The sequence below is a fragment of the Accipiter gentilis genome, chromosome 15 (genome assembly GCF_929443795.1).
Source record: "Accipiter gentilis chromosome 15, bAccGen1.1, whole genome shotgun sequence".
Lineage (NCBI taxonomy): Eukaryota > Metazoa > Chordata > Aves > Accipitriformes > Accipitridae > Astur > Astur gentilis.
The window spans coordinates 25591070-25612310 of record NC_064894.1 but is presented as its reverse complement, the minus strand read 5'-3'; the positions used below and the strand labels follow the sequence as shown (position 1 = coordinate 25612310).

At 46.6% G+C, this 21241-nt stretch overlaps 1 protein-coding gene across 1 annotated transcript in view; it reads right to left on the bottom strand.

The window, feature by feature from the left end:
* Positions 1–3948: 3948 nt before the first annotated feature.
* Positions 3949–21241, bottom strand: part of METTL24 (methyltransferase like 24) — a 49779-nt gene continuing 32486 nt past the window's right edge. Inside the window, exon 5 of the mRNA XM_049818266.1 lies at positions 3949–5496. Within this exon, the coding sequence (XP_049674223.1) occupies positions 5182–5496 (315 nt within the window). The 3' untranslated portion in view covers positions 3949–5181. The remainder of the gene's footprint in view (positions 5497–21241) is intronic.

The following is a 21241-nucleotide window of genomic DNA, read 5'->3' as shown; positions in this document are numbered from 1 at the left end:
GAGGCTGTGGGTGCCAGCGGTCCGGGATTCCCACCTTTCTCCCTCCGCACAGTCCCCAACGGGCTGCAGACACCGCCTGAACAGGGCGTACGGGACCCTGCAGCAGGTCGGGGCCGATCGTGCCGGGGTATGGCAGCGGGTGGAGGCAGCCTTATCCCCCCCCGCCAGCATCCCTCAGCGCCAGCCTGTCCGCCGGGACGGAGCCAGCACCGGCTGGTGCCCCCGTGCACGGACCCGGCAGCTCAGTCGTTAGGGGATGGGAAGTGAATTCGTTTAAGAGTCTCTCCTCTAGGTGAAAGAGATCAATTAAAAGAGAAGGGGTAAGGGCACAAAAGCAAGACCTCAGAAAGGAAGGCTGTAACTCTACTTTAAGAGAGGCGAAATAGAAAGGCACAGATAGTGCGTAAACTGAGCTGTTCATTTTCTCCCATAATATCAGATAACTGCGTTCAGAATGATAAACGGCTTTTATCTATCCTGTATCTGAGATAAGGTTTCCTTAAAAATTACCATAGTTATTGGAATCTTTTCTTGCAGAAGATATGTATTTGCTGCAGCCTGAATTGTTCCTGACACTACCTGGCAATCCTGAGTAAGAGATTAGCTGAGGGCTTACTAAACTCTTAACCAAAGAACCAGGATGGACCGCTACTCCATTTCTGTAATTTACATATACATCACCATTTTTTCTTCAGGGCAATAAATGATGGAAGATGTGCATCCCTTTGGAAATTTATCTTCTGAGAGAGAGAGCATGTAATTTGTTTTTTAACCTCTATCTATTGGTTTCTTAAACAAATGATAATAAGCTAGTAGGCTAGTTAGTTACTCTAAGCCTAATCAGAAGGAAAAAAACCGTGCAGTGCTACAGCCCATATTTTTATGCTTTATTAATAAATCAGGACTCTCAGCTGGGCTTTTGCCACTCCATTATTTGAAAAATGGGACTTGGGCTATTCTGCGGCGTAGCAAGCATGATCATTCCAACAAGCTAGATATTGGCTTAGGAAATCCTGGCACCCTCTTGCATTTTAATTAATCTCCTCATGGCCCTGCATCGTTAAACAACCTCCGTACTTAACGTACAAGGGTTGCAGCAAGTATGGCTGTCACAGGGATGGCATTTCCTACTCATTTACAGGGGTCGTGGATCTCTCGAGTTGTATATTACCTGGCTCAGGGGCAGCAATATGTAGCTTGGCCCCGAGGGAAGTGCTTTGCCCAGCATCTTGGACATGTGGAATCTAACACATCTGCAATAGGTCCTCTTGATTTTGAGCGCTGCGGAGCTGAGGACGTGGCGGGCCCCCGCAGCACCCTGCTCGGGGTGACTGCGAAGCGCTTTGCTCCCCGGTCCAGGCAGGATGTGCAGGAGCAGAAACAGAAGCGACGTTTACAGAAGCACAGACTATCATCTCAAGTTGGAAGGGACTCAATAACGACCATCAAGTCCAACTCCCTGCTTCTCACAGGACTACCTAAAACGAAACCATATGCCTAAGAGCGTTGTCCAAATGCTCCTTGAACAGGAGGTCACCCGGTGGCCTTCTCTTCTCCAAGCTGAACAAGGTAAATGACCTCAGCTGCTCCTCGTAAGTCTTGCCCTTGAGACCTTGCACCATTGTCCTGGTTTCAGCTGGGATTAATTGTCTTCCTAGTAACTGGTACAGTGCTGTGGTTTTGAATTTGGTACGAGAAGAATGTTGATAACACACTGATGTTTTCAGTTGTTGCTACGCAGTTTTTAGACTAAAAGTCAAGGATTTTTCAGCTTCTCCTGCCCAGCCAGCAAGAAGGCTGGAGGGGCACAAGAAGTTGGGAGGGGACACAGCCAGGACAGCTGACCCAAACTGGCCAAAGGGGTATTCCAGACCATGTGACGTCATGCCCAGTATATAAACTGGGGGGAGTTGGGGGTGGGGGGATCACTACTGGGGGACTAGTGGTTGGTGAGCAATTGCAGTGTGCATCACTTGAATATGCTAATCCTTTTATTATTACCATTATTAGTTTCTTCTTTTCTGTTCTATTAAACTGTTCTTATCTTAACCCACAAGTTTTACTTTTTTTTTCCTTTTCTTTTTTTTTTTGGACACCCCCCCCCCCCCCCCCCATCCCACTGGGCAGCAGGGGGAAGCAAGTGAGCAGCTGCATGGTGCTTAGTTGCTGGCTGGGGTTAAACCACGACAACCATCTTGGTCGCTCTCCTCAGACACACTCTAACAGTTTGATGTCCTTCTTATGCTAAGGCACCCAAAACTGCACACAGTGCTCAAGGTGGGGCCGCACCAGTGCAGTGCAGAGTGGGACAATCGCCTCCCTCAACCAGCCAGCTGTGCTGTGCTTGAGGCACCCCAGGACACGGTTGGCCCTTCTGGCTGCCAGGGCACGCTCTTGACTCATGTTCAACTTGCCATCAACCCAAAGCCCCAGATCTCTTTCCGGGGGGGGGGGGGGGGGGGTGCTGCTCTCCAGCCTCTCATCCCCCAATTTGTACATATGACCAGGATTACCCCATTCCAGGTGGAGAATCTGGCACTTGCTCTTGTTAAATTATACCAGAAAAAATGGTATCAGGAGATATTCCCCAGCCTCGACACAAACTGGCAAAGATGGGCTGGCCAGGTCCGTTTTCTAAACTCTTTCAGCTTCCCAAATGAGGTGACTGCATCCAAGCTGTCCTTGGCTTGGGCTGACTCCATGGCTGTGCCTAGGAATCATCTGGGAGAGTCCTAGATGGCCTCAGCCAAAATTGTGCCAGGGATTTCATTAATTAAGCAGATATAGCCATTCCTGTGCACGCTGCCTGCCACTGCTTAATTGACTAGCACAGGCATAGCTGGGATCATCACCTGATCAGTAGTCCTCCTTCTTCCCTAAACGAGCGTTTGATGTGCAGAAGCCCTTGTTAAGTCCCCTTAGAATTAAACTCCACTTTAGCAAATCCTAGTGTAACTAAAGAAGTAGATGGATTTCTTTCTAAAAGAAAAATAAAAACGGGGCAGCAGTAAATCAGAGACTCCATACAACCCAAGGCACTGTCAGCGTGACTGAAAGGCAGTAGATTGAAAACCAGCGTGCATTTGTTATAAAATAAAGGGTTTGACATTTAGCTGCAAGTTAAAATTTCAAATGTGATTAGGAAGACTGATACAAACCTGAACGTGTGAGGGCACAGAGCTGGCCTTCACCAAAGAGATTAAAATTCCCCCGTTTCCACTAGCCCCTCACCACCCTCGACCTTCACCACTGAGGCAGGGAGGGGTTTTTTTCTGCATCTTCCAAAGCAGCCCGAGGTCCGTGGCCAACATGGATGCTCCAAGTCGGATTCGCTGCAGCAGTTTCAAGCCCCACAAGGGGCTCTGCAGGGGCCAGGGTCATCCAGCCTCCCGGCCTCTTTTGGGAGAAAGGGAGCTGAGCTCAAGGGCTGAAGTAGTTTCTGCTGGGGAGACGAGTCCCTGCCCACCCTGGAGCAGCGGGAGCCCTCAGAGGTGGGAGAGGAGGAAACCTGGCTTGGGACGAAGCCTGGGGACGGTGAGGGGAATGGCTCAATGCACTGGTGAGGTGAAGCAGTGCCTCTGGGAGAGGGCTGACGTGCCTGCCTGGAAGGAAGAGCTCCTACACTTATTTTTCCCCACTTCTGGCTGCTTGCCGAGATCCTGTCCTGGGCATGCTGGGTCCAGTGCAGGGCCCTGCTTTGGGAAGGAGGGGATGAGGGAGCTGAGGCAGCGGAGGGGGTGAAAAAGGAAAGGAGGGTATGAAAGGAGAGAAGGAAATGCCAGGATTACAAAAGAAGGAACAACATGGGGACAGAGAAAGAGGGAGGCTTGTTAAAAACACAACACTGGGCTGAGGCACATCAAGGGGAGGAACACCGAGCCCTGCAGAAGTTGGAAACCAAAGGCAGTTACAAAGACTGTATATCAAAGACACAGAAGTGCTGTCGTCTTGTATTTTAATGCAAAGTTTAATGTCAAAATTCTTTTAAAGAGAAGAAAAAACCCAACCTGCTACATATTTTTTAGCTCCCCTCATTCCTTGGCTCCTCAGAGCATGGCCAAGGCTGGCTCCTGGGAGAGCACTGCAGATAACCCACACGTCAGCCTGCAGAGCCCCAGCACGGCCGCAGACCAGGGCACCTGCCCGCACCTCCGCCTCCGACAGCATTGGTGCGGACCCGGCGTCTGGCCTCCTCGTGTCAGGGACAGACGGCCGCGCCGGCGAGGCGGTGAGGAGGTAGGGGCACAGCACTGGGAAAGGCACACGGAAAAACGTCCAACTAAAGCCCGAAAGAAACAATCAAAAAAGACCAGGTTTCACTTTCAGTTCTTTTAAATAAGTATCTCACTAGATGAAAAACCATTTGCTACAACCGTTGCAAGAGTAATTTAAAATGAGCTGTTCTTTGAGCAGATGAACCAGGGAAGCCCTGTCTTCTGTGGCTGAAGCCTCCGGAGGGGGAGCACTGGTGGCAGCTTTTCTGGCAGCTGAGTCTCTCTGTCCCACTGCCTCCTGTGTCGGAAGCACTGAACTCACCTCCTGCAGCCAGACTGCCTTAAAGAGCCGAAGTCAGAGCACTCAGGAGCTGCTCAACGAAACAGGTAGGAATTTAATTTGGTGGTGATTTCTGCCTCTGCCAAATTCAGCTGAAATTTGTGAGTGGGTTCAAGAACATACTGTTCTTGCCTAAAATTTGTTCCATAGGGAACAAGGCCGAGGCAAAGAAGGTGCAAATCAAAGACGATTGCTTTACGGAGAAGTAACGCTTGACCCTTCCTGAGAAAGGCACCTCCTCATGAGCACTCTCCTGCCCAAGGGCCAGCACAGCTCAGCGAGCAGATCTTCCCAGGACAGCCCCAGAAGCATGCCCTCCATGCCGGCATGCTCAGGCATGGGGCAGCCTGGAAAAGCCCTGCTGTTAGCCCCCCCAGAAAAACCTTCACAGAAACCTCTGTCCTCCGAGACAGTGTACCGCTGGCAAATACATTGCTACATAAATTTGCACCATGTATCTTCTCCTAGTGCCAGTTCTTTTGACAATATATAAAAATAAAAGCCAGTCCATTTTGTTAGCAGTCACTGTGTGCATATTTAGCAACTTTAGCCAGCGACGCCAAAGTCCTCTTCAATAACGCTACAAGGCCAGATGGCTCGCAGTCACACATCATAAATTCTTTTCTGCTATTTCCATCTTGTATTTACCCAGCTCAGTGTGTAACAGCTACTGGCGTTGAAGGCTTCCTTTTTCAGAAACATCTGTGGTTTTGATAAGTCTTTGTAGGTATGAAAAAGCCTGAAGTCCTTCAGCTCCAGTTCTCGGAGCAGACTGTACCAGTACCGCACCACAGCACTGTCGTTGCCGCTGACCTCAAACCCAGGCCAGTGGATGTGCACCTCAAAGACCAGCTGTCCTATCTGCTCAACAACATCTTCCAGGATCAGGTTTTCCAAAATTTTCCACTCAGCGCTCTCCACATCTGCCTTGAGGACATCAATCTGTAACAAAAACACCATTACTATGTGAAAATGAGAGGCTTTGCAGTTATTGCCAGTAACATCTGAGGCCAGGCTTGTCCATTTTATGATCTACATAATTGTTCTTACGTACAATTCCTTTCGTATTAAAAAAAAAAAAATAATTAAAAAATCTCAGAGCATCCTGGGGCTAACATGGACAGTATGTGAAGTTTCATGCTTGCCTGTTCACAGCTCCTCTCCTCCTGCCTCTGACTCCTGGTTGAAAAAGCTTTGTACCCCGAAGTGTCCAATGTAGCTCATTCTACGATCAAAGCATGTTACTGTTCCTTCACAAATCTTGTGGTGGCATCACAGCTATGGAAAAAAGAAACCCACCTAACTAAACAAAGACACTAAGGCATTACCGTTCCTTACTTCTCCGTCACAAAATCCTGCAACAGAACAAAACACACCAGCAGTGATTACCTGTGCCACAGTAGAGCGGGGTCCTCGTGCGCCAGATGCTACATGCACCCCACAAGTGCAAGACAAGACCAAAGTGAAATGAATACTATGAGCAGCTCAGGTCACCAGCTACCCAGGGCCAAGCTGCCGTCTGAAGCTTTTGCAGGCATCGCTACGGACACTGAGTGAGGAGAACCAAATCAAAAGAGAATTATGTAAAGAGTCTGAAGGATTTTTAAGGGCAGCTCCTCCAAAGAAAAAGGGATAGCAGGAAAGAAGCTGTGAGGCTTTTTGAAGGGAAAAATACATCTAATAGAAAAGCACCCTGTTTTAGTTTTAGACCATTATTTAATTTTGTAGGAAGATATTCGGCAATCCAACTTCTCACAGCCCAACACAACTACGGACTGACTTTGCCTAGAGATTAGCTGTTGGAAGGGAATTGTATGCTTTAATAAAAAAAAAAGCATTTCGTCACAGTTTCACACCTAGTAGAAAACGATGCCCGCAGTAGCGGTCACAAGCTGCAGAGCTCAAGGTCCTGTGTTTCCCAGAGCTGAACAGGGGAAAATCCCCTGCCGTGAGAGCCGGCTTTACCTGTGCCGGTTCCACCTCAGCTGCTGCTTCTGCCCATCTGCTCATGCTCAAGATGAGCTTGAAGTAAAAAACTGAAGACTTTATTTAGAGTCAAGAATAGCAAAAAAAAACAACCAACCAACCAACCAAAAAAAACAACAAAAGAACCCAGATTCTTCCTGGCAGCCTACCCTAACCATCGGGGTGGTGTCAGAAAAGGCACCTGTGCAGGTACAGGAAAGACATTTGGGCAGGTGATGTAAAAGCATTGCCAAGGCAACTGCTTTCCTAAACCGTGCCACCCCAGGATGCCTCGCCGGCGTCAGGCCATGCCCCGTCCGTGCCGGTGATATAGAGAACGAACTGCTTATTGCTTAATGGTTGTCTCTCTGTAACTTTCCATACCAAGGACTGGTGTTTGTCAAGGATTAAGCCTGTCAGAGACTGGTACTTGGGAGTGATGAGCAAGAAGGAACCACGAGTGATCACAAAACTTAAATGTTTGATGAATTTACGATCTTGTTGAGAAGGCACAAGTAGAGGCCTTGCTTGAATAGATAGGGCCGGAAAAGATAAGAACTCCTACCTTTGTTCTCGTCCTTGTAGAAAATTTAGCTTAAACTAGCCATATGGTTCTACACCACTAATGAAAACTTAGATAATAAGAGCACTAACAAGCACTGATGTATCAAAACATGTAAAGGACCATACTGCGCAGGATCACCTGAGGAGGGTCAAATAGTGGACAAGTGAGGAAGACTATGGAAGACCACCAGAGGACTCCTGAAGACCACCAGAGACCTTCAATGCACCTGTGTAAAGGACATTTGCATATACTAATAGTTCCCCAGAAAACTAATGAATATGTATAGCATTTCTCAGAAATCTAGTGCATATGTACGTAGAACATAGAATCATAGAATCATTTAGGTTGGAAAAGACCTTCAAGATCATGGAGTCCAACCATTAACCATGCCCACTAAACCCGACGGTGTGCACGATAGGTGGAGCGATCCCCCGTGCATCCAGTGCTGCTATAATAAAGAATACCTACTCAACAGTTAATCAAACTGTTGTGTTAGTTTCTTTGAATCACCGGCTGGGGCCCTGGCTTGCAGACCCCTCTGCCCAGGGTTGCAGGGCAGGGGTTGTGCAGCGAGCACCTCTCCTGTACAACCAGAGCTCTGCTTCACACGGGCCACAGCCAGAAACCAGGGGACCACAGCAAGGGGTGGCCACGTCTACCTTCCTGTGTTCTCTGGGTGGCCGACTGGAGGCACCAGGGTCTGACCTGCCACGGTGCAGAGCGCTCACAACCACGTCAGCCCTCCTCAGGGGCTGTGCTCCAGCGCTACCGACGGGCACGGGATGGCAGCAATCGGTAGGTGTCAAACGCTTGGCGCTTCTGGTCTCCATCTGTAAAACAAGGGTATTAACCATTGAACGCCCTCTGCAGGGTGCAAGGGTTGTGCCCCTGAAGGGCTGCAAGACTTCTGTGGGACAAGCTGTAGAACAGCTGAAAACAAAACGCTGCATTTTCAGAGCAGGACTTGGAGAGTGGGACTTGAATGAGGTCCACAGTCACAGACCAAATAATAACAAGCCAAGCCGCTGCTTGTTTGCTCGTTAAGGCGGCATTGTGCCTCCTCCACACTGAGGGAGGCAGGGGGCCACTGGAAAATGACCGAGGGATTGTGGAATTAAAGCCCGTATTGTGGCACATCCACATGGGGAGCAGAGAGGAAGGTTGCACAGACAACCTTAGTTCTGGTATTTCCTAACTTGACTCTGCAACAAAGAGCCTGTCAGTCTGTCCGTCCGTGGGTCAGTGAAACAGTTTAACATAGCACTCCCTTGGGTTCAAGGGGAGGCTGAATGTAAATGATGCTGCTCGTGACATTTCAGCTGAGAACTACTTCATGGTTGAGCTCACTTGTTTTCCTTTATACGTTTAAAGAGGTTACTTATTTTTCAGGTGCCAACTCACAGCTCTACCTGTAATGCAATTTCATAGGTAGTTGATTCCACATGGGTACAATTGCCATAGGACCATGCCGCAGGACTTCAGAAACCACAGATTTTTATCTTTGAAAAAAGATTTATCATCTGTGACTTTGAAAGGAGACAAATTATTCAAAACCTTTTTTTTTCAGCGGGGCAGGGGGGTCAAATGTTTCTAAGTATTTGCTTTTGTTTTCCCATGATCTTGCTTTATGGCACCAGTGGGACATCTTTTTCCCATGGTAATGTTTCCAGCCATCATCTAGGTTGGTTTGTTTTTCTCTTGTGACACTAACTGCTGCTCTGGCTGTTCAGCTGGCACTCTGTACACTCTGCACTGCATTTGCAAAATCGATCCGAAAGGTGGCTGCTAACCAACGTTTCAGTAGGATAAAATGAGTTACCACAATAACTGCTTAAACACATACCGAAATGACCAGGAAACAAACACAAGGGTAGTAGGAATGTGCTGCATACACAAACCAGAGGCTCTTTGTAGCCTTCAGTGCCCTGCACTGCTCAGAGACCTGGAGGGATGAAGGTACCTGCCTCTACCCACCAAGTTTTGTGACTGCCTTGCAGGCAAGGCATCCATCTCAGCCCGGTCTCCATTTTATGCCATGGATAGGGTAAAATAAATAGCAGAACAGCTTTGTGTCAGAGTATCTGAGCGAATAACAAGCACCCTGCTAACACCGAACACAAGTTTTGTGATGATTAGACCGCTCAGGAGATATTTACCATCAGTGATAAGCAGCGCACTACTGATAAGAAATGCACTACCACCTTTCAGATGCCTTGATTCAAAGTGCCAGTGAAAGGATCAGTGGACAAATCTATAAATTCAGAGCTCCAATTCACCTGGGAGCGCAGCTGGAGTCTGGTGCTGGGAGTAAATCCTGGAGGGCAAAGATCTACAGCGCCTGAAGGTAAAGGATAGCAGTCGATTGCCCACCAGTTTCAACTACTCACAGACTAAGGCTGGTTCCTCTTATCTTCCACTAATCCTCTTGTCTTCCACAAACTAACTAGATTACCAGAGAAAAGTAAAATATGTGGATTTTTTAATGTTTTCTCAGTTTAGCTCCCTTGAAAAAGCACTGCAGCATTGTACCAGTTACACTGGAGGAAAAAAAAGGCCTTTCCTCATGTACAACCAAGCATATAAAACAGCTGAAAAAGAATGTGTTTTAGTTAGTGAAGGTTCACACGTACTGTATAAAGGCTCATTTCTTCTTTTTAGGGTAATGACTTGTTACAACTGTGCATCATTTCCTAAATCAGAGATCAGAGCTCTGTTTGCCTTGATCATTTTTGAAATACCAAGGTTAACGGGGATTTCAGGCTCTGTGCTGCCCCGTGGGCACCATTTAAAGCTCCCCATGGAGAAGAGTCAATTGAGAGTGAGTAGCTGGAGGAAGCAATTTAGCTGCATTACTTCCAGCACAAACTCAGCATGTGAAAGCGGCAGCCAGGAAAGGCAAAAACAGCAAATGCGATACAGGTCAGGTAAGGAGGATCCCTCCGTTTCTGTGGGAGCAGCTCTGTGGCATAAGCTGGGAGCAGGGAGAGGTGAGCTGGTTACAGCTCTCAAGTAGAGGAGCGGAGCTCAGATCCACCCCGGTCTCCTGAACCACAGGATTTGAGGCTGTGAGAAATAACCCTGTGCTCTGGCTCCCTGATAGCACGTTACCTTTTTGACATCAGCTGTACAGCAAGATGAACTCTAGAAAATGCTGTTTAATTCATATTTTGATAGCACACGACTTTGCAGGTAAAAAACAGGTTCTTGAGTGAGGTTTTTTTAAACATAGTTTTCCTCTTTTCCTATCTGCAACCTTTCAGCGTGATACTTCCCTCACTTTCTTTCCTTTCAAAATGCATCCACAGCCCCTCCTCGCCAGCAGGCCACGGCATGGATGTTAAGTCCCTTTCACTCCTTTTTATTCCGAGCCGAGGCTGTAATTGATGGCAGACAGGATGCCACGTAGCCTAATAGCAAATTACGCTCCCAGCAGCTTGCGACTGCCTCTCCCCACGCTCCCTATGATCGGTGGGAGGGGGAAACCATCCCGTCTCTCTTCGAGCCATCCAGCAGGGAGACTGGGACTGCTGTGGGCACAGTCTGAGCAACATGGATGCTGAAATCAGGAGAAAAGTCAATTGCTACTGGTCAGTGATGTACAGCTCCAAACAGCAGCACTTCTTCAAATTACCTCCCTTCCTTCCTACTCACTTTTACACCCCCCTCTGTGATGGTCCGTATGGCCAACTTCAAAATGACTCTGGGACAAATGTGTCATTTGATATTATTCATTCCCAACGTGACAGATCGGACACATCTTCAAGTATCTGCTTAAGGCATCAAAGTCACAAAGCCAGTTTGTGCAGTTGGGTGCTTACATGGTCTTTGGTCTTTTTTTACAGTAAAGGGCAACTGTCCAGTTGAAGTCACTCATACAATATACACATCACCAAAACAGAAAACCGGCAGCAAGCGCAGACGAGCTTCGTTCCTCAGCTCTCACTACTGATCCTCCTCAGCCTTGTGAGTGCCAGTGAAGTCTTTTTTTTTCTCCCCATTTCAGTGATGTGCTTCCATGAAAGCATTACACAACAGGAACAGGATATTAAGTCATTTTATGTTTACCACTTAAGCTGGAGAAAATGTTTCAAAATCATATTAAGAAAACTTATTTAACTTTCTCTGACGGCCAACTTCCAGTATAGCAACAGCTTGCCAGAAGCAGTAATGGCCCCAGACAGACAAACGTACCCATCTGGAAAGCCCATCCAGTGCACACAGGAGGCATCAACCTCAGCTGAGTGCTCAGGAGCACTACCAGCACTTTGCCCATGCTGTCCCATGGGGGACTGCTCCCAGCAAGGACCCATGCAGGCACCCCAAGTGACTCCCTCCCACAGCTGCAGAGCCCACGCGTGAGAGCGACCCGGCACTTTTATTCCCAACTTCTTCCCTTGGTCTCTGATGCTGAGATGTTTCCCACATACTCTCTCTATCTGGAAGCAATTTCTCTGTGAAGACTCATTACAGAAAAAGAGACACACACACCCCCACTTCTGTCCAGCCCAGTTAAGTGATGCCACTTACTCCAGTAGACAGGCAGAGAAGAGGCCTTTTAGCTGGCAGGAGGTTTTTCTCAATGCCACTTTACCAGAGGACAAAATAATCTCTGGACAAACAACTCCCACCTGACTTAGATCATCAGCATTACCTGAAATCCTTTCTCCCTGGCTGCATTTGGTCAGGAGGCTTCAGGGTTTCACCTGTGGTCTTCCTGCCATCACAAACATCTCTCTTTGGCGTAGGATTAATTCTTGGCACCTTCCCATCTTATCTCACGCTGGGCACCAGACCAGCCAGAGATGGCAGCTCGCTAGTTAATCATCTTCTGGTCATAAAATAATACATGTTCATGATTTCTAGGCAGGTACTTCTACAACTTCGAAATAGTCATCCCCAAGCCTGAATTGATTTTCAGACAGGTTTGATGGGTTTAGCTAGCATTACGCTATAATGAATTTTAAGCTAGAGTTATTGTGCTTAACATCTTGTCTAGCTTGCTATCCAGCAAGACCAAGGCTCCTGTACAGTGACCCAGAGAACAGGATCTACAAGCCCTCAGCATGGGGCAGGCCGGCACTACACGTAGACAATGCTGAAGGAGAGGACCTTCCCCTCACAAAAATTCTGAGCAACAAAGGTCTTGGTTTCCCATCTCTTTAAACCGAGACCAGTCTGCAGAGCAGGCAACAGGAACCTCACCACTAGCTGAGGACTCGAAGTGATGCTTTCTCAGAGGAAACAGGGTGAAGAGCCACCATGAGGACATGAGCCCCTAAACAGTGACCTCCTCACCTGCTCAGAGTGGCGGCAGCTCACTAGTGTGCAACCCTGCTCGGAAACACTGTGCCCCAGCTCCCATTTGCACCGTGTTACCTTTTTCACTTTGCACTGCTCTTCTGCTGTACAGAAAAAGACGAGAACAACATCCCCTCACCAGGTCCCTCAATCCAATGGCTAGATTGCCCAAGTGGGAAAAATCCCACAAGGGAGCTGCAGAAACCCTGATCTTAAATTATTTACCAGCCTGATCATCAGCAAGAGCGCTGCTCACCAAAGCCCGTGCTGCAAACAGACACTTTAAATATTGTATTTATTCCACCAGCAGCCAACAGCCCAGGCTGGAAGTGCAGCCGCCCCGCACGCAGCCCTGGCCGAGCACACGAGTTGCTTTGCAAAGAGTGCATTCAGCCATCTAATCTCACAGGAGATGTCCCGCTGCCCGCTCCCCCTCCAAAGGGGGGAAAACCCTTTCATTTCTGTTCTTTTGATCTTCTCTGCCAGACGCTGCTGGATGCCTGTGGGAACGGATGTTTACTCAAAAGAATAAATGCTGTACGCTGGACCCTCAAAAGTCTCTTCATTAAAGGGGAACAAACATTTGCAGTCTGTGTTGCCCCGGCACCAAGCGAGGACAGTGGGACCCAGCTCCGTGCTTGCATAAAGCCACGTTATCCCAGTCTTGCTAAAGGCGAAAGCCAGCAGCAATACGACAAACGCATCGCGAGGGGATGAGGGGGCAGTCGGCCCTGGAGGTTTGCGTTAGAAGGCAAATAGTTAAGCAGCGATCGATCCCAAAGCCCTGAGGAGCAAGACCCACGAGTGTGTGCACACGTGCAAGGGACAGAGGGCTTAGGCTACCGTAAAATGGTTGTACATAGTAAACAGCATTCTGGCTGCAAGATCTGCTATTGTTTATTAATGCAGTGCCCATGGGGGCCTTCAAAATGTAAGCAATTGAAGAAAGGGCTCAGAGTCCCACCTTCAAAAAATGTTCACCACACCTTAAAGAACATCTCTTGCAGGATAAGAACACGCAGCCCCAGTATAACCGAGCAGCTCCAGTTAAATCTGCTGGAGAACCTGGTTCCCATCTGCACTAGCCAGTGCAATAAAGTCCTTTAAGACTACACCTCTTCATGGGGTTCTACTTGTTTCACTCCATTTCTGGTCCAAGGTGCCAGTCTGCCTCTCTTCACTGTTTGTCTGCCCACCCCGCTGTTCACTTCCAACCATGGCAGGAAGGAAGCTGCGCGTTCCTGAAAACGTGAATAAGGAACACCCCGAACTGTGTGCGCGACTGTCAGATTTCATCGGGGACAGGCAGTGAGGAGGGGAAAAGAGAGCTGCTGTGGCTTTGACCTCTGGATTTCAAATTTTTGAGAACGGAGGGATACCTTAAACTGCTGTCAGATCAAAAATGAGACCAGAAAGGATCCAGACACTAAGGTGAAAGTATTCAAACAAGAGATGGCCAATTCCAATGACAAGAACTTGTAAACAGTGACAGGAGGAGGGATGAGCTACTAGGGACAAATGTGGGTGGAAAAAAAGCTACGTTTTTTCAGGGAGCTCCTAAGTGCTCTAGATAGGGCATTTATCAAAAGAACTTGTTAATGTCAATTACTCCCTGGAAATTTTGAGAAAGATGGGCAGTGGAGAAAGACCAGGATGCTTATGGAAAGGGGGTTGCTCTCAGTTCTCATAAAACCAGTGTCACATCATGGATCACCACCCTAAGCATATATTCAGCACCTTGGCCAAATTAAAACCGTACAGATTCACACGACTGTGCTTAAGCCGGTGTTAATGGCTTAAGCAGGAGCTGGGGACCATGAACACAGGCCTGAGCTCAGCAGGTGCCCTGCATCTGGTCCCACCTTCTGAATCAGGGCAGGTTCCCCAGGCTCCTGCCGAACTCTGGTTTCGGTGGGAGGAGGGAACCAGGAGTGACTGGTTTCTTACAGCAGCAGCATACCAATGACGACTCCTCGGTGCCTGCAGCCAGTGCTGTGCTCTTCTGAATGTAACATTTGACACTGAAATAGTGGTACGCTGCTGCTGCTGTCGAAAAGAAAGTGGAATGGTGTAATAGCGCACCGAACTGTGCTGGGAATTGCACGCAGCTTGTGCAGCCCTCTAGTAAAGCTGGGGGAAGACAGATTTTTTTAATACCTGATTTTTGCTGAAGGGTCTTAACAACCACAACAAAGGCAACAGAAAAAGAAAATAAAACCCTAAAAAAAAAAAATCCTCCTTCTTTTCTAATTTTTAGCAGACAATAATATGCTTCTAAAGGGCTTTTGTTTTTTTTTAAAGATGACCTGCATAAGTTCTGTTTTAATAGTGAGATACTTTTATTACAATTCAGGCATTGCACTAGCCCTTTTCCTAGGAGAAGAAAAGGCTGTGGATCGCACCACATTCAGCCAACGGTATCATTAAAAAGATCTTCGCTCCATGCCTGACAATTGCATACTAAACAGCACCTTCAGGTTGCTCCCTAGAACCATCACTATTCTTAAAAATATCTTGAGAATCGCTCCTGGTGGAGAGAATTTAAACGAGGCAAAAGGAGATATAAGGGACTAAAAGAAAAATCTTGTAAAGGAATGTGTATAAGGCATTCCTGGAATACAACGCAGAGAGTGGGAGAGGTGGGCAGCAGTAAATCACTGTCCAAATATCTTTGCTTCCAGAAACATGAGGTTGTCAAACCCATTTCTCCCTGCAGCCAAACTCTTCAATCTAGTTACAATTAAAATACTTTACGCAGCAGCAGCCCCAGCTGACTGAGCAAATACAGAGCAATTACCACCTTGATTTCATTATCACTAAAATTTAAAAATATATACATCCAGGAAAGGAACACTGTGTCAGGAGCTTGTAGATTACTCAGGGGCAACCATTACAAGGTTACAGAAGACAGCATTTCCAACTGCAGCTGGAAACATCTGCATCAGTTTGATTCCCCCTTTTCAGCAAAAGGAGTAAAATTTGCCAACACGGTGACACACCCCCAAACAAAAGGTTCACACACGGCAACGGTTAGTGCTCAGATTGCAGCTCCGCTGTAACTCTAAGGAAATCAGCTGCATTACACAAAGAATGAGTTTGGCCCAGCATATACAAAGATAACCTCAAAGGGACTGAACATGTGTGTTACGGGCAATAAGTCTCACAAGAACTCATAAATCAAATTACAGAGCTAGAGGCAGATGCTTATTGTACAATAACGTGCTCTCCACAACTCTCAGCTTTTGCTCTAATGGGATGACTTAAAAGAAAAAAAATTACATTTTCTGGCTAGCCTGCCCAATGTTATTATCTCCAACGCTCTCCCTTTCAGCCCAGCCGGCACGGAAATCAGGCACGTGAGACAGGTTTGCAGAACTTTTAAGTCCTGACCTCAGGACTTGTCAGACAGATGCTGAGAACAGACAGCACCTCAGACGGACAGATGCTGAGCACAGAGTTGAGTTTGTGGGCAAGTCACTCAAGATGGGATGCACCTCACCCAGCTTTAGATATCTAAACCCAAACGAGTTGTCCAAGCTCCCTTTATATACCCCCAAGAAGAACAGGAACTTCTGAAGGGCAATTTGAGATGTGCAGGTCACATCATCCAGCCTGTTTTAACCATCTGCTCTTGAATGGGATGAACTGCACCTTAATGGTTTCCCTTAGTTTATGAGGACCTCAACAGCTATCTATCTCAAATGTAGAAATTTAAGTTAATGGAGGTGAGTTCCATGCTCCTCCATCTCCTGGCAGGTCATTTATTTAGCCTATAAGCTCTTACAGCTACGGTATTATATCTGTATGGTGCAAAAGGGTCCAGTGCTAACATGGGACTTTACTGTGTAGTTACTCCTACAACAAATAGGCCAGGACCAGCCATTTACACTTGAAAGAAAGCAGTGCTCTGGGACAAAACTCTTTCTACTGTGCCATGCAGAAACTGATATAACAGACAGACAGTCTGGTATGTCCACATAAAAGCAAATGAGATGACAAGCAGTAGCAGTGCAGACGCTTCCAGGGGACGAAGGGGAATAATGCTGTCAGAGCCTGAGCCTTAGCAGAGACCCAACTGGGACTTCCAAATAGTACTTATTGCTCATGGTCCAGCTGCAGGAGGGGCAACGAAGCACCAATAAGGGAAGTACGGGATCTCTCATGTTGGAGGAGGCTTAGAGAGGCCAGTATGATAACCCGACCAAAGCAAAGGCTGTTCTTCACAAATATATCTGGATGGTACAAATATATCTGGATGCTAAATAACAGCTGCAGAAAAAGGGCCACTTAAGCCTAAAGACCACTGACTGCAGAAGAAAATTTGGATGTGAAAATAATGAGGCTAAAAATCAGATGAAGGGTAGGGTTTCTCCCTCTAGAATCGAGATTCTGGAAAAGCCCCAAAGCAGCATAATAAAGCAAAGAAAAAAAATAAGCCCTTTCAAGACAGAACTCCAAACATTTACTTAAGGATTTGTATGATGCAGTAATTCAAGAGATCTGGTCTCATTTCAACTTTCTGACACTAAGCTAAACGTAGCAGTGTGCAGATCCGAACCTGTGCCTCTCACTCCAGCAAGGTGAAGGGGGCTGTTCCCCGGCTGCAGCAGCAACAGTGACAAGGACTCACATCCCTGCAGGAGCTCCCAGGCTTCTGAGCTCCTGGCTTCTCATCCCAAGCTCAGGCTTCCACAACAGGACATAGACCAGTCTGCAGGCGCTCACCAGCCAGTACTGAGCACCTTCTGTGAGTTAAGATGGCAGCGGAGCTGAGCTTATAAACACCGCTGGCATCCACACGTTGAACTTGGGCACGGCAGCCCCTTAGTGAATGTATCTCATTCTAACTAACCCCCAAGCTCCCTGGTGCAACACCCAAGTCTACCCTTGCAAGGGATAATCAAAGTTAAATGCTTTTGTCTAAGCAGGGTCAAGAATTCAAAAGACTATTCTGGCCCCTGCAGTCCTCAGGTATGTCTAGTAAAGAGTAATTGCATGGATTTGGCGGCTCCAAATTTGAACGTGCACTTTTCCTAACCTGGAGAGTCAATTTTTTTGTTTTGTTAATCAAACCTCCACCTATAACTACGTTGATATACAGTTTTCCCAGGGCTTTTATTTTATATTTATTTGTGTACTGCCAACAGAGCCAATTTTAAACAAAAATGGTAAATTGATTTTCTTTAATCTTTGCTCTTTCACACCAGTCTTCACAAAACTTAAAGTGCAGCCAAAATAGACTCTATAGTATCTGCTTTAAGAGAGGAGCAAGCGATAAATTACTTGCCTAGGTGGAGATGAGGTTATTAATCAAAATGGCTTCAGGGTGTAATGTTTTGAAGTTGTGTTGAGTATTAAATAACAGGTGAAAGGAAGAAGGTTTTTCCTTTTGAAACCCTAAACCTAAGCCCGTTCAATAAAATGAAGCAGACACCTGTTAGCCAGGTTGTCACAGAAAAAAATCTTCATGAAGAGCCAGTGTAAATTAAAGCCTTCAAATCAAAATCAGGACTTAAAGATTGCTTTGCATTGCTTTTCATAATATACAATGACACAGTTTGGTCTCTTACACAATTTGTTCAAGACAACTTGAACGGCAGGAGTTGACCACAACTCTGCTGTCCCCTGAAAGTTACACCTATGAGCACTTCCTGGTTAAATTAAGGTTTTACTTTGCAGTCTCAGATTCCTCTTTCCAGCTTGATCTGTTCTCCAAGAAAACAAAGTTTTCCACAGCTGAGCTCTACTGCCAAAGAATGCAAATTCATAGCACTTACTGATGGCATGACATGAGATTTGTCCTACAGAGCTCCAGAAAGAGGAAAACTACTACTGAAGTAAGAGTTTGCATGTGTAAACACACATGATTTACTCATGCATGCCCATTCAGGACAGAGTGAACTCTTGCTCACTTCTGCTGCTCAGGGCCTTTCTGTCAAAGTTTTTAAATTTTGCTTTATAGCATAACCTTTGGAATACAGAATATATGGAGTAGCTTGGTTTGAATTTCTGGTTAAGGGTTAGGACTTCTTGTGGAGGGGATAATGGTGGAGTGGGGGGAGGGAGCTTGCATCTCCATACAGTCTTCCCCTTATAGTTTTATTGCATACTAAAATCTGGGCTACATGGAACATAGCAACCTCCTGAGGAGGACACTGTACCGTACACAACACAAATCTATGCTGGGACTAGGTGAATGGTTTATTTACACAGCTGAATTGGCCTCCTTGTAACTGAAATTCAGACTGATGAGCCCCTTGCAAGACCATGGAACCAGCTGTGACTAGTCTAGAAGAGCACTGGGATATATTTTTGACACTGCCTCCCACAGTAGTCTTGTATCCAAGTCAGGACGGTACAGTCTGGATAAACAGACAACCACACAATTAAGAAACCAGTTGGATGGTCGGGCTCAGAGGGCAGTGGTTAAAGAGTTGTACTCTACCTGGAGGTCACTTACAAGTAGGGTGCTACAGGGTCTATACCAGGATTCATCCTGTTTAACATCTTTATCAGTTACCTAGAGGAGGTGTTAGATGACACTCTTGCCATGTTTGTGGATGACACCAAAATTGGTGGGACCAGTCAATACACACATTCAAGGGCAGAGCTGCCATCCAGAGGGACCCAGACAGGCTCAAGGGATGGGCTGGCAGGAACCTGATGAAATTCAACAAGGACGAATGCCAAGTCCTGCACCTGGGGAGGAAGGACCGCCTGCAATGACACAAGCTGGGGACTGCCTGCCCGGCCGGGGAGCAGCTCTGCAGAAAGGTCCTGGGGGTCATGGTGCAAAGAAGGCCAACAGCATCCCAGGACACATTAACGGGAGCATGGCCCGTAGACCAAGGGATGTGATTATCTCCCCGTACTCAGCACTTGTAAGAGTGCATCTAGATCCTATGTCCAGTTTTGGTCCCCACAACACAAGACAGAGGATGATAACCTGAGGTGAGTTCAGCTGGCAGCCACCAAGATGGCTGGGGACTGGAACACTTGACCTGCAAGGAGAGGCTGGGGGAATGGGGCTTGTTCAACCTAGGCAGGAGGACTGGGACTGGGGGAGGCTAACACCAGCTTGTAGAGCCTACGAAGAGGTCATCGAGACAGCAGAGACAGACTCTTCAGTGCATAGAAGTAGGACAAGAGACAACAGGGATAAATTGAAACTGGGTGCTTTCAGACTGGATATAAGGAGAAACTTTTTCATGATGAGGACAGTCAAGCAGGAAAACAGCTGGCCCAGAGAAGCTGTGCAGTCTCCATTTTGGAGACATCTCAGTATTTTTTAAGACCAGAGTGGGTAAAGCCTTGAACAACCTGGTCTGACTTCACAGCTGGCCTTGGTTTGAGCGGGGGACTGAACTACAGCCCTCTCAAGATCCCTTCTGACTTGAATTATCCAGTGACCCTGTATGAAGGAAGTTCCCCATCCAGCTATCACTAATCCACGGGGAACACCAGCACTATAGCATCCTCACCCCAGTAGAGAATATGAAAGTGAAAGCTTTCACAAAGTTGAACTCTACTGCAATAATAAAGAAAATCTTGTGCATTCACTGGCTTTCTCCCATTTTTCCACTGTTCATCAGCAGTGCACTACAGAGTGTGCATGTTCAGCAAAAAAATTGGGGCGGGGGGAGTAGGAAAGATGAGCAAGATCAATTTTTACATCTTTATCCTTTCCTGTGGCTGATAAAATACTGCTCTTCTCAGAAGATACACCAGTAAATGTTCAGTTTAGATTTATGTACCAGGAAATAGGACTCTCATGACATCCTTTGGAGATTATTCCAGGGCTTAAAAGATTTCACACTCTAACAGTTCCCCAAAATACTCTGACTACATGTTTCCTTTGTCAGTCTCATCCTAATATAGTACTAGATAAATCCTCTACCTCCAGGCTATTTACACTCCCCAGAGAACTGAGGACGGTTATGCCACATGGCCAATTAGAAAGATCAAGTTCTTTTAATCTTTCTTCAAATCCACTAACACCAAAAACCTGTTTGTATTTCTTGCCATAATATCAGGATAGGTTTCCCTTTCTGTGGATGAGGTCCCAGTACTGACTGCAGAATATCAGGCATGCTCTCATCTGAGCCAGAGTGTAAATGAGCCCATCCAAGTTCTTTGATTCCCTTGCAGACAAAACCCCCAAATTGCATGTTTTCTTTTCAAGGCTACAACGGCAAGAACTCCAGGAGGCCTTGTCTGTCCTCTCTTCATCAGCCCCATCCAAAATCTCTGATGTCAGTGGAAATAGTCTCAATCACTTACAGGGTCTTGGATCAAGTCCCAAATCTTAAAGAATAAAGGCAAGGAGAAAATGAGGCATTAACTTCAAATGCAGCTGCCTGGAATTCCTGCCTTGAAGTGGGAACAGAACGACTTTGAGGGTAGGCAGAAGGATTTTTAAAATTAAAAAGAATGGGATGAAGAGCATGTTTTAACTTTCTAATTGAAAAAAGTGCTTTGGAAAATACTCTGTTTTGAATTAACTTATTTATTCAGTCAAGGGAACATTCCAGTCACATTCACCGGAAGAATAAAAGCCTGAATGTCACAATATTTACTTTGATATTCTCTTCATAAATTGGAGCTTATCGGTGTCTTTATGCAACATACAACTCCTCAGACTGCCTTCCAAATGAAAGAAAAACTAAACAGAACAATGTGAGGAGAGTCAGCCCGTTCAGGTATTTCACAAATAGGAAGTAACAGAAGATTACAAAGTGTATAACTGCTTTAACCTCACTGGGAGAAAGTCAGCTCCTGACTTCACTAGCACCATTGTTTTGCACAGGGAAGCTACCTGAATGCTAATAGAGCAAGAAGCTGTACACACTTTTCATAATG